The sequence below is a fragment of the Sabethes cyaneus genome, chromosome 1, assembly GCF_943734655.1.
Source record: "Sabethes cyaneus chromosome 1, idSabCyanKW18_F2, whole genome shotgun sequence".
NCBI lineage: Eukaryota > Metazoa > Arthropoda > Insecta > Diptera > Culicidae > Sabethes > Sabethes cyaneus.
This window is the reverse complement of record NC_071353.1, coordinates 6,690,740-6,704,909: the sequence shown is the minus strand read 5'-3', so window position 1 is coordinate 6,704,909 and position 14,170 is coordinate 6,690,740. Positions and strand designations below refer to the sequence as shown.

At 42.6% G+C, this 14,170-nt stretch overlaps 1 protein-coding gene across 1 annotated transcript in view; it reads right to left on the bottom strand.

Moving 5' to 3' along the window:
* Positions 1-5,432: 5,432 nt before the first annotated feature.
* The window catches only part of LOC128735838 (protein serrate), a 139,230-nt gene continuing 130,492 nt past the window's right edge, over positions 5,433-14,170 (bottom strand). Inside the window, exons 15-19 of the mRNA XM_053830324.1 lie at positions 7,644-7,790; positions 7,095-7,556; positions 6,681-7,027; positions 6,405-6,614; positions 5,433-6,338 (exon numbers count right to left, since the gene is read on the bottom strand). Coding sequence (XP_053686299.1) covers positions 5,433-6,338; positions 6,405-6,614; positions 6,681-7,027; positions 7,095-7,556; positions 7,644-7,790 — 2,072 coding nt within the window. The remainder of the gene's footprint in view (positions 6,339-6,404; positions 6,615-6,680; positions 7,028-7,094; positions 7,557-7,643; positions 7,791-14,170) is intronic.

Below are 14,170 nucleotides of genomic sequence, written 5' to 3'. Positions count from 1 at the left end.
ACAATTTATAAGTTGTAAAGAAAGGTTTTAAACATTTGCGGCCTTCTGCAAAAACGTGTGTTCTAAGTGTTTTAATAATTGCCTAGAACATTATGTTTTTGTAAAATGCAACCACCAAAATCTATGCTTGAAAAACTAATTTTTAGAGAACTTCCGAAGAAAATGCTTTGTAACTCTGCACCCGGCAGAGATAGAAATATTAGTTCTTCAGCAAATTTGTTGGCCGTTATATTTTGTACAACTTTGACGAAGAAACTATACCTGTGTTTCCCAACACGAAAAAGTTTTTTTTTATTTCTTATAGTAAGCCATAAGTAACTTGACACTTTCAGATTATGGGAGGTATTCCTACGAACAAAAGTTCTGAAGTCATAATATTGCTAAAATGAAAGCAAAAGACGGTTGGCAAAAAGTTTTACTCTTCACCCTTTTGGACCACTGTGTAATGAACTTAGATTGGCTCTTGAACAAAAGGCTTTATTTCTCACGTCGAGGCAGTATCGTGCTTATTACTTGCCTCGACTAGAGGCCGAACCTACGACTACAAAGTTGTTGATATTTGTTGTTGATCGCGACAGTGTTAGAGACAAGTAAAACACACACGATGTGGTCTACATTGAACTTGCCGCTTCGATGCTCGGCAACTGACTGCTTGGTTCTATCGCGCTACAGTTGATCACCGTCTACCTTCTCGATGGTAGCCCGCATAAACGAAAACAATTGCGTAAATGGTCCCAATCATATCGTTATTACAATCTTTATAATCACCATAAGATCCAATGGTTACAATACATTTCAAAACTAGATTTTTTCCATTTGTATCATGGATTTACCATTTATATTATGGTTCAATCATTATCATTATGTTTACCATATCCTACACTTCGGAAATATGTATAGAAAGTCGCTCGATTTCGAATGGTGAACATTCTTTACGACCCATTGTTTTTATGGTTACTAGACAAATAACCATAACTAATATACTTGATATTATATCAGGCAACAGTTTAGATACGGTATCCAACCATTTCTCAAATGGTTCTAGATTGGAAGATAAATAATAATATTTATGGTTAGAGTAAGGTTCCAATTAATGCGGGAAAAGCAAAGGGCAATCATCTATATATATATAAGAGCCTTGTCTGTAGCCAAAACGAGGGGCGCAATATATTTTCGTGGTAACAATCGGCCACATGAAGCAAAGGCTCAATCCAATCTTACCATCAGATTGCATTCAAGACGAGCAAAAGTATCGTGGTTGCACCTCATTGAGTTACAGCGTTAGCGTTACGTAGCGTACCTCCGATTTGCTCTCAATTAGGCGCGAGGCGACGCACGCGGGTTTCAGCTGGTCTATTTATATAAGAGGCTTATGTACCGAAAACTAGGTCTCTGACAGGATGTCACGAGAGGCTTATCGGCAACTAAAAACAGGTCCCTGACGTCATGCTTTCGTATCTCTCAGTCACCTCACTGGTCTACTGCTGGACTGTTCGATTGCTCAACTGGTTGACTAGACTGCTCGACTGGACTGGTCAATTAGACTGCTCGATTTGATTGCTCGACTGGACTGCTTAACTGAACTGCTCGACTGAACTGTTCGATTCGACTGCTCGACTCTGCTTGATTGGACAGATCGACTTGACTGCTTGACTGACCAGCTCGATTTAACTGCTAGAGTGGACTACTCGACTTAACTACTCGATTCGACTGCTTGACACATTTGCTTGACTTACTATTCGACCCGACTGTTCGACTTAACTGCACGATTGAACTGCTCAACTGGACTGTTCGATTCGACTGCTTGACTGGACAGCATGATTTATCTGCTCGACTCAACTGTTCGATTCGACGCTCAGCTCAACTGCTTGATTCAACTGCTTAATTCCACTACTCGACTCGACTACTCGACTCAACTGCTCGACTCGACTGCTCGAATGAACTGCTTGACTCAACTACTCGATTGAATTATTCGAATCGGCTGCTGGACTCAACTGCTCAACCAGATTGCTCGAATCAACTGCTCGATTAGACTACTCGATTTTATTGCTCGACTCAACTGACAGCTCGATTAGACTGCTCGACTTAGCCACCCAACCCGTCTCCTCGACTCAACTGCTTGACTTAATTGTTTGGTTTGACAGCTCGACTGAACCGCTGAACCCGACTGCTCAACTCAAGTGCTCGACTGGACTGCTCGACTTAACTGTTCGATTAACCTGCTCGACTGACCTGCTCGATTCGACTGTTAGGGTCAACTGCCCAACTCGACTGTTCGACTCAACTGCGCGGCTGGACTGCTTGACTGAACAGTTTGATTTACCTGCTCGACTAGACTGCTCAACTCAACTGCTTGACTTCTGTTTGATTCGACAGCTCGGCTTAACTGCTCGACTGGACTACTCGACTCGACTGCACGAATGAATTGCTCGGCTTAACCGCTTGACCCGACTGCTTGACTAAACTATTCGATTTAACTGCTCGACTAGACTACTCGACTCCATTGCTCGACTGGACTACTCGATTTAACTGCTCGATTTAACTGCATGACTGGACTGCTCGATTCAACTGCTTGACTGGACTGCTCGACTTGACTGTTAGACTCGACTGCTCAACCCAACTGCTTGACTCGATTACTTGATTCGACTGCTCGACTCGCCTGCTCAACTCGATTGCTTGTCGCGATATCATATGGTCGGTGTTAAATCAGACCGGACCAAGTCGCAAAATTTTAAAAAATTAGTTAATGATAGCAAACGATCAAGAATTTTCTAAGCAACATTTTACTCTAATCAGAATACATAAAATCCAATACGTCCATAAAAACTATTTGCTTCAGTTTCCGGCTATGAGACTCTTTTATTTACAACATCTTAGAGCTATATTATGCAATATAAGAACTAAAAGAACTAATACAAAGATTAAACATCATCGCAAACACTGGCCAATGGAATGTATCCGCAGTTTTCGGAATTCTGTACAGACATTTATATTTTCCGGATCGTAAGATTCGGGTTCAACTAGTACATAAATAATTACCGTCGGCGGGGGAGCGAATGGTGCCTACATTGAACAAAAAAAAAATGGGGGAACAAAATTGGATATGAGACTATCTAACATAAGGGCGCGGCAGTAGTTTGGTTACATAAAACCTTTGGGTACCAACAGGTTGGTGTCCCACCTGTCATCAAACGGCTCAGTATATTTTTAGCTTACATTTTCGTATTTTTCCAGTTCATCCAGTTTATTATTCTTTACGTTGGACCGCGAGTCAGAGACAAGTAAAACAGAAGAAAAGGTGTGTTCAATTTTTGTGTGAGAAAACAAGAGAAAGAAATAGATATTTTTGCATTGCAAGTTTTAACAATTCATAAGTGAATATTCGAACTAATTTTGCGTGCTTAGAGATAAGAAAACCGAGATCGTCAGGTATTTTTTCACTCAATATAAGGGCTGAGTTAGTGGCTTGACATCTGTCCACCAGTCATGAAAGTCGATTTGGGTAAACGAAATTGATTTGCTATTCGTAGAAGTTCTTGTCTAGTGTTATACTTACATGTTTTAGACTATCCTCTTTCGGAAACAAAATTCAAACGAAGGCAGAGAAGCTGCAAAGCATCAAGAGAAAAAACAGCAAATGCAAACAAACCAAACACCAAAAACACAAATCGCACGGATCAACGCGAATCGTACCACGGAAGAAAAACCAAAACGACGACCAGCGGCATATGTAACAGCCCGAAACAGGTTGTGAATTCCAGGAAAAAGAAAAATCCCAGCCACCCAGTACACCGAGGAGCCAGAACGATGCAATGATGCTGCAGTCAGTGCGGATGTGCACATAAAACCGCAATCCCCATCCGTACCGTAGGTAAGTACGTACGCGTAAAGATATGTAACGAAACGAAAGGATAAAGTCCGATACCTAGGAAGAAGGGAAAAAACTGCGACCGCAATCAACCCGAACGACCACCGTTTAGAGGAGCTCAAAGGTAGAAATGAAAACAACTGTATTTTTTTTTAAGAAATATAAAACTCTTTTATTGCTCTTTCTTCGTGAGTGTTTTTTTTTCGGTGATTTTACTCTGTTTTTTTCTTTACTGTTTTTTGAGACCTTTTAAGTACCATGTACTGAAGAGTTGAATCAAGTAAAATATAAAAAAAATATTACAACCTGCTCGAACTGCTTCTGCTATACTAGCCGACGACTATCGTGTTTCTCTCCTATTTTTTTCTGTTTTGTTCTAAAATTGCTTAGTTTCTAAACAAGAATAAAAAAAATTACCCTAGTAAACTGTGACTTTTTACAGGTATTTACACTGTTTTGTTGATTGTTTTTAAGGCTTCGTTAAAATATATTGTTTTTTTTTTTCACTATTTTTATTCGTTTGTCTGTTTGTTCAGTTACACGTTTGAATATTATGAAGAGTTTAATCGCATCTCTGTGAGGAACAAATCCGTTCGTGATCAACGATTTCATATCTACACGTTGCTTCGTTTGTTTGTGTATGTTTGAGTGAGTGAGTGAGTATGCTTTCGCTACTGAGCACAGACGTTTGTGCGGAATGTACACGGTCGGCTTAAAAGGTTCTGTACATTGACAACTTTCACTAAATCACTAGGTTCGAACATTATTTAAAACAAGGAACTATTTTATTTAGTTTTTTCTACTGCTGAGAAAACAATGCAATAATTACTCTGTTAGACGATAAACTGGATGCTGGAATGCTTGCTTACTGGCTAGTTGTAAAAATTAGTCTGCAATTTAATAATTTTTTTTTTTTCGTTTATTTTTCTCGCTTGTTACAGATGGCGCAACAGAGGCTGTGGTCCTCTTTTGTCGATGACAGCTGGGGTAAGTTTCTTTAAACCGTTAAAGAATCGATTTTAATTGTTTTCTCTTCTCCACTGTTGCCTAAAAATAGTACTGCTCCTTACTTAATATCACATTACATTTAACTGTACACTTGTCTGCACTTCTTAATCGACTTCGTTTGTTAGTTCCAAAGTTACACAGTTAAATCGGGTCCCATTGTTTTGCCGGCAAAAACGCAAAACCAATGGAAGAAAGTACGGAAATTTTACTCTTCCCACCAAAGGGGCGTGTTGGCGGGAACGTTTTTTTATAATTTAGAATAAAATAAAAGTCATTTGCATTGCACGAATTGCGCTCGCTTCCATTCGCTCACTCGTCATAAATCAGCTATTCGCTATATTTACACGCACTGCTGTGAAACACAATGTCAACAAAGGATAGTCTTAGATTGCTAGGAAGGCAAATAAATACGTTTCTTTTTTCTTTATAATTTTCATAAAAATAGTCCTATTAAGATGAGAATCTCTTTTTCATTCAGCGCGACGCAGCTGAGTGGTTCCTATTCGTTGTAAACGCGACCTACATCTATCATAGATATGGAAAAAGAAGATTTCACTTACACATGTACAGTGAGAACATCGGATTCGGATATCGTCGTCGTGCTGCTGGGCACGACTGGAGTACTACTTAGGGTTGTTGCAACACCGGCCGGGGCAACTGTGGAGATGGTGGCAGCGGTGACGGGGGCGGCGGCGGCGACGGCAGCCGGTTGGGAACTCACGCTTGGCGAGGGCGTCGTCCCCAACATCACCACCGAGGACGCCGTGTGATCGTTGATGCTTCGCTTGCCGAAGTCTTTGTGTTGGCTCTCGATCGAGCTGACGATGTTCTTGGTGACGTCGGCGTTCTGCGTTTTGTGCAGCAAAATGTGCGAGTTCCGGTTGGCAGCTTTCTGCTTGTCCGGATCTTTCTCGTACTCGGCAGCATCGGAGCCGCAGCTCGGATACAGCTGCTGAGATCGGTGCAGTGCACTGCTTGGTCCGGCGATTTGGTTGATTTCCGGTGCCGGATTGAGGCTCAGCTCCATCGCACCACGCAGAGAGCTGACGCTGCCCTTCAACGGATTCGCGTACCGCCGAAAGTTCTCCTCGTTTTGCAGGTTATTGCTTTTCTCTTCCTCGTGACCCCGAGATAGGTCCAGATGTGGAGTAAGATTCGTTCCCGAGCCGGAATGGCTGTGGATCTTCTGTCGCCATATGAGGGCAACGAAAGCTCCCAGACACAGGGCAACGATGGCAATTCCAAATCCGAACGCGATCAGGTAGTTCGAATCACTGCCGGTCTCGTTGATGAGGGCCGTTTCCACTTTGACTTCCAAGATCGAAGTTAGTGGCGCTGCCTCGGTGATGTCCGTTTGGAACGAATCGTTCTGGATGCCCTGCTGGCGGGAGAGGATTTCCGCTAGCAGTCGAACCACTTCCGGAAGCGATCCCGAACTGGTATTGCTATCCGTTGGAGTTGACTGTTGTGATGAAATAAAAAATCATTTAGAATACTTTTCTGCAACATTCTCGCAGTAATTACTTACCAAAGTCACTTCGATTGTGTCGTTGGTTCCCACTTTAAGATCGCAGAGAACCACAATGAAGACGGAAACGTCGAACGAAGGATTCTTGATCAGCTTTTCGCCAAGCTGTAACCGTAGAATGTGGCACAGACCATCGACGGATGTTCCTCTAGCTAATCGGTTCAACTCCAGCAGGATGGAGATTCGAGCACACTGCGAGCCCAACGTTGCCTGTTTGAATTCGAATTGAGTTAATCCTGGATGCACGCACTTCTAGTTAGTCGAAGATAGTCTTACCTGATTGGGCCAGCAGTCGGTCGGAGCTGGAATGCGTGGAGGAGCGACCCTCCGTGAAGGTTCGAACGTCCGGCAGTCGCCTCGGGGAGCGCACGGTGGCGAAAGGCAGCTTTCCTGAGCTGCCGGGACACAAACTTGATGGGTTTCGCAGGCGTGATTCGAGAGATTCCTGTTCAAGCAGTTCTTCAGGCCACACCACAGATTCGAGCAGCGTGGCTTGCCATTGGCACAGACGCACGAGTTGCAGTTACTTTCGTCGATCACGGTTGGAGTGTCACGATCCACCAGCGGATCGTACGGAGAATTTGTGGTTGTGTTCGAGCAAACCGACGAGGGGTCCGAAAGTACTGCGAATTTAAGTGGGAAATTGTGAGGTTATGATTGCCCGGTTATTCGACCCAAACAAATACTTACGAATTTCACAACGCACGCCTCTGCGTCCGACGGGACAGATGCAGGTGAATCCACCGATTCCGTCTTTACAGGTGGCCCCTCCTAGACAGGGTTGGGGCGAACACTCGTTCACATTGATGCGGCAGTCCGGTCCGGAGAAACCTCTCGCGCACAGACATCGGAACCATCCGGGACCGGACTCGCAGGTACCGCCATTATGACACGGCTGCCCCTGGCACTGATCGACCGGTTCGTTGCAGAACGGTCCACCCCAGCCGAGCGTACAGCGGCACTGCGAGATACCGGAAATCGGTGACAATATGCAGGAACCACCGTTCAAGCACTGGCCCTGCTGACACTGTACGGCTCGCTCGGCACAGGTTCGTCCAGTCCAACCAGGAGGACACTCGCAGCTGAAATCCGCATCTCCGTCGATGCAAATTCCGTTATGTTTACATGGATTCGAAATACACTCATTAACATCTGCGTTTGAATCGAATAGAAAGAAGAAAAAAAAACGAAACAGTTTAGCATGCAGCTTAATTAACCCGGAACAAACGAATCACTCACTGTGCTGACAGAAACTCCCCGTGAAACCGGGCTGGCACATGCAGCTCGATCCGAGCGCGTTAGATTCACATTTCCCACGTCCACTGCACGGGGTCATGATGGCCGCGTTGATCGAGGATTCATTCGTCATCGGCATAGTACAGCCATCTATTGTCGGACATGAACAAAAAAACAGAATACGAAAAGAAAAACACATTTAGTAATTTGTCATCCAGATTTCTTCCTTTCTTGTCGTCGCACCAAAAAGTGCAATTAGTCGGAAATTAATGGCTGCCGTTTCGTTTCGAACCCGCAACCCGCGCAGGGTTGCCATCGTGCGAAAACCGATTAATGCATAAAGTAAATAAATTGCAAAATTACTTCATTAGTGAGGAACCTCCGGTTTTTTTTTCGTTTGCTCCCGCGCTGCGCGGCAGGCGAGGAAAAATGCTCGAACAATGTGATTATGATGGCGTGTTGGCTTCTGAAACTGCTTTATCAACTTTTTATTATCCCAGTGCAAGAAATGGCATGATTTGTCAGCGCGCACTCACTCCCCCCCCCCCCCCCCCCGGGGCGCGGTTCTTCTTCTTCCTAGCGGCCAGTAATTACGGAACAATTTCGTTTCCCTTGTGCCTAGCCGGAGCCTGCTAAGCCACAGAATCGGTATTTGCCCAGCGCCATTCTTTTGTTTTTCCCATCTCTCGCGCATTCTCCGCTGCCGCTCCGCTCGCTCACACGTCTTCAAATCAAACATCGTTAAATAGAAAAGTGTTTAATTTTTCAATTTTCTTGAGCAAATAAGGTAATTTCTGTTTTTCTCCTTCTGCCTCTCCGCCGCCTCTACACATTTTTGTATCTCAGTGCAAACGCAGCAACCCGCGGCCGATCTCCGGTGTGAACTGTCAGCCAGCCTCCTTGGCTGGCTGGTTTGGTTAGATTACCATGGCTACAATGTCTTTCCGTTTTCAAGTCTGTCGTCGTCGTCGTCGTTGTGTAGCAGCACAAGTTTAATAATAAGACATGACAAATATTAATTTCTGTTCGCACTCACTCATTCAGTTGTACCGGCAACGGAAAACGGGAATTCTTTCGGGTGAATAAGTTGTAAGTGATTTATCATAAAAATAACCAAAGAAAAAGTGTATGTATTCATTTTGTGTTCCGCGTCCTCCTTCAGACTGCCTCTCCTTCTCCGTGTTTTTTTTATTCGTCGTTATCCCGGTGTTGGACTTTTTGATCATCATCGACATCAGAAGCAGCAGCACCAGCAGCCGCAGCAACGGCAGGGGTGCCATTAACTCTATAAACACGCTAACAACACACCCAGCATCCGAACCGACCGACCGACCAACCGACCGAATCATAATGCCATTAGCTAGCCGGTGCCAGTTGCATGGCGGATGATGTTTTTAATCGATCATTTATGGTAGAACTAATTACTCACGACACACCGTCGGGGTGCACTACCCTGATCCACCCGGACGCCGGAATCCTTGGAAGAGCCTGTGTTTTGCAATAAAGGAACAATAATTCAAGACGACGAACGCGAATACGAATGAGGAAGATGACGATTTGCATATTTTATTATCGTGTGAATTTTGAAATTACCCAAGGTTCCATGTTCGCAACGAACGATGCATTGAAGAGCAAACTGCAGAGCCACAGAAGGTGATTAGATCATTTTGAGCTGTTGGTTGATTGGCTGACACAAATTTTAAGGACAAAAAGTATGTTGTGGCAGCTTACAAACATACAGGGTTCAGTCCGCTGTGGTTCAAAGGTTCACCAATATCTGTGATTCACAGGGCTAAGGAGTTAAGTTCGAAGCCGGTTCTAATTTGCTCCCATTATGGTTTGATCAGCGGACCCCTAGCTTGGGTAAAGAGAAACGGTACACATACTTAAAAAGCGTTGCTTCAATGACCCTCTCTTACATATTTTTCCGCTCTTTTCTCTTCACGTCTTGTCTCACTCTGTTTGGTTACTATAAACACCTTTGTTTCATCACTTTCTCCTACTATCCTCTCCGTCGATCGTAAAAAACTGCTGTTTAAAATAATTTCTGAGTTTTTCATTCATTTCTATGAATTTGCTAACATTTTCCTAAAAATGATTCGTTCAATCGTTATAAACTTTTGAAATAAGCGATGTCCGAAAAAATCGGAGAGCTTTTCCATTGGTAATCTTTGTTCTCTCTCATATCCATCAACCACGCCCATGATACAGAGTTGCATTAATTGCTGTCATTTTTCAACCAGCTGAAAGTCGTTTGAAAGTCGCCTAGCAGCCACCTGAAAGTCACCTGAAAGGTATCTGGATGTATCGTCTAAACGATGTCCAGATCTCATTCGGAAGCCGTTCGGAAATGCCATCATGGTCGGTGTTAAGTCTGATCAAATTAAGTGACAAAATCCGAATTTCGAGTTCAAAGTTTTCTGCTCTGTATTGTTTGCAGCGTTGTATCGTTCGAAATCATCTCACATCTCTGGCTGTGACCAACATTTATGTAATCTGAAACTGGTTCGTTTACTGTCATTAGCTCATGTTTTAAAATGTTGCAATTCGATCCAGTCTGGCTTAAAACCGACTATTTAAATAAAGTTGGCTCAAGGTCGTTTGATAGTGTTTTGAAAGTCATCTGAGAGATGTTTGGAAGTCGTTGTCGAATAATGTCAGCAAAAAGTCATCTGGAAGTCGTTTGAAAAACTTCTGAAGGTCACTTAAAAGTTATTTGGAAGGTAATCTGAAATCTCTCTGAAGGCCATTTGAAATTTGAATGTCGCCTGAAAACCAGCTGAACATGTAAAAGTCGTCCAGAAGCCGTCTTACGTCGTATGAAAGCCATTTGAAAGTCGTCTCCGGGTAGCTTGAAAGTCGTCTGAGAGACATCTAAGAGTAATCTGTTAGTTGTCTGATAGTTATTTGAAAATTTCTTGAAATTCGCTTAAGTCATTTGAAAATCGTTCGAAGATCGTATATAAGTCGCCTAGAAGCTATGGAAGTCATATGAAAGCCATCAGAAAGTCGTCTGAAGGTTATCTCAAAGCTCCTGAAAGGCGACTTCCAAGCCCTAAAACATCCGCAAACTGCCTAAGAATCCGAAGGACGCCTCAGAAAGTCATTTGGAAGTCACCTGAAAATCGTCAAAAAGTCGTCTAGAAAGTGCTTCGAAATCTGAAAGTCATCGTCGAATGGAAAGTAAGAGTTAGAAGTGTCTTGTTCGCGATTGTGTCTAGTGATTGTGGTGCTCTTACGTTGCACGAATAATTTATTTGTTGAGAATAGCTTAAAAATAATTTTAAAGTTATCTGTAAATCGCCTAAAAATTGTCCAAAATTTCGTTCAAATTCTAAAAATATGTTTGAAAATTATCTGAAGGTCACCCGAAAATTGTTGAAAACGTTGTCCAAAATCGCTAAAGATTCTCAGAAGACCGTTCGAATGCCATTTGAAAGTCGTCTAAAAGCCGATTAGAAGTGATTTTAATATCGTATCAAAAGTCGCCTGAAACCCCACTAAAGGTCGTTAGAAAGTCATCTAATAAATCACTCAAAAACCATCTAAAAGGCATTTGGTAGACGTTGGAAAGCCGGCTGAAAAATGTATGTCTAATAGTTGTCTGTGAGACATTTTAAAGTCGTATAAAAGTTATATGGAACTTGTCTGACGGTCTTCTAAAAACCATTTTAAAGTCGTCCAAAAGCTGTCTGTAAGTCACCTTAAAGGATCAACTGAAAAATCATTTGAAGATTTCCTGAAAGTCTTTTGAAATTTATCTACAAACAACTGGAAATTCGCACCAAAAACACCTGAAATTCTCTAAAACCTTTGGATGTGATGCCGTTTGAAGGTCGTCTGAGAGCCATCTGAAAACTACCAAAAGTCATCCGAATATTGTCAAAAAGTCGACTCAAAGTCAACTGGACATCGTTTAAAGGTGGTTGTTTGTTTGAAAATCGTTTGAAAACCGTCTGCAATTGGTCTGACCATCAGAAAGTCCTCTGATGTTTGTCAGAGAGTCGCACAAAGATTGTATGTAAGCCAAGAGAAAGTTGCCGCAAAACGGTTTGGAAGCCATTAGAAAGTCGTTTGAAAGCCGTTTAAAAGTCGTCTGAAGATTTTCTCAAAGCTCCTGAAAGTTTTTTAGAAGTCGCCTTAAAATATCTGCAAATCGTCTAAGAATCGCCTGAAAGCACTTTGAAAAAATCGTCCAAAGGTCGCCACAGAAAATCATTTGAAAGTCACCTGAAAATCGTCAAAAAGTCGTCTAGAAAGTGCTTCGAAATCTGAAAGTCAAAAGTCGAATGGAAATTGAGAATTGCTTAAAAATAATTTCAAAGTTATCTGAAAATCATCACGCTTTAAAGTCGTATAAAAGTTATATGGAAATTGTCTGACGGTCATCTAAAAACCGTTTTTAAGAGGTCCAAAAGCTGTGTGTAAGTCACCTTAAAAAGTCAACTGAAAAATCAATTGAAGATTTTCTGAAAGTCTTGAAATTTATCTAAAAATAACTGGAAATTCACACGAAAAAGTGAAGGTCGTCTGTGAGGTATCTGAAAACTACCAAAAGTCATCCGAATATTGTCAAAAAGTCGACTCAAAGACATCTGAACATCGTTTAAAAATCGTTTGAAGGCCGTCTGCAATTAGTCTGACCATCAGAAAGTCTTCTGATGTTTGTCAGAAAGTCGCACAAAGATTGTATGTAAGCCAACAGGAAGTCACCTGAGCTTGCCCGAAATTGTCAGAAACCTTTTAAAGCCCTCTGGAACCCGTAAAAAAGCCATTCAATATTGTTAGTTTGCATACCAGATGAACCGGTTCAAATGTACATTGCATACTAATTGGCAACCCTGTGTATTCCCACCTAGCATTAAATAGAATAATCTTGTGCAGCATTCAGATGACAGTTCGATATAATGATTTGTTTACTTAAAAGACTCATTATTATATTCTGTACGAAGTTTAGTTAGCAGTTGTAGTTAGTGCAGCTGCAGTTTGCAGCTTCCGCCCTGTTTTCCCGATAAAAGGGACTGCAAATAGTTTATCAGTGTTCAGACAATTAGAAGACTTGCTGGAATTAACGTCGCGAGTTAGCACAGTTGCTCCTGTTATGAATAAACCTTACTCAAGATTGATACTTACCCCAGAATATTAGTGAATTATTTCGTGATATTATTTGAAGAATACTTACCCGGTTGTTCACTCGCCCAGTGTAAATTCCCAGATACTTACCAATGCCTGCATCCGCTGATCCTGAAAAGAAGAAGCGCTGAAAATAGAAGAAGGTAAAAGTGATCCCGAAGCCCCATATAGAATCCTGACCCAACATTCTGGTGCCGTGACCAGGATTTCTATCCAGATCTGTCGCGAGTGAAAAATCATTACACACAACGTAAAGTCCCAACACGAGGGTAACAAAGAGCCTCGTGAAAAACCCGCGAAAAACCCGTGAAAAACTAGTTTACCCGCTGCATGTGGAGAACAAAGAGGGAACCTAACCTCAACCCGGATCACAGTGATATTTTCCCAATCCGTTCCAGCACGAGGGTAACAAGGTACCTCGTGAGAAAGTTAGGTTACTCGTCGCACGTGCAAAAGAGGAGAGGAACGTAACCTCTAGTTTGAAGCCCGTCTCGCTGCCTGAGTGAAAGAGAGGAAACATAACCTCAAGTTTCGTAAACCGCGTGCTGGACATCGTTCTTGGCGCTTGGTTTCAACGATTTTTCCTGCTATTGCGTACCAGTTGGACCCGCAGCGGAAGAGTTAGTCGCCCGAATAGCAGCTCAACATTTTTTGTAATTTTTTTTGTAAAAATACAAGGCCTCTTTGGAAGAGGTACCAGGTGAGTACCTTTCCAAAGTAAAATAAAATCCTTTTTGCGGTACTTCCTGGGTCTCTTTTGGTTCCAGAAACGTGCTCGAAACCGTTCCCGTTCTGATGTCGACTGTTAAAATGCCTGCCGAAAAGAAAATGAAAGCTAAAGAGTTGAAGCGGAAAAATGTGGTGGAAGCGTTGAAGCGCATGGATGAATTTCTAGTGAATTACGCTCCAGATGAGCATCAATATGAAGTGCCTCTACGACTCGAACGCTTAGAAAAGCTAAATGAAGCGTTCGAGATGATCCAGTCGGAATACGAACAGCTAGATGATAGCGAGCAGTTTTTAATTGCGAACATGGAATGTCGAGCAAAAATAGAAGAGCAGTATTTTCGCATCAAAGCCAGCCTGATCTCAAAGATGCCCCCGCCAGTCCCCGCTCCTGTTGCGCAAACGTCAGCTTCAGAACCCCAGCTCATCCCGTCCGGTCTAGCAAATGTGAAATTGCCAACGATAACGCTGCCAGAATTTGATGGAGATTTCAACAATTGGCTGACGTTCCACGATACGTTCGTTTCGATGATTCATGCCTCAACAGAAATTTCTTGTGTGCAGAAGTTCCATTATCTCCGTGCGGCCTTGAAGGGAGAGGCTGCCAATCTGATCCAGTCTATTACTATTACTGCAGCAAATTATTCGGTGGCATGGGATACCCTTGTCAA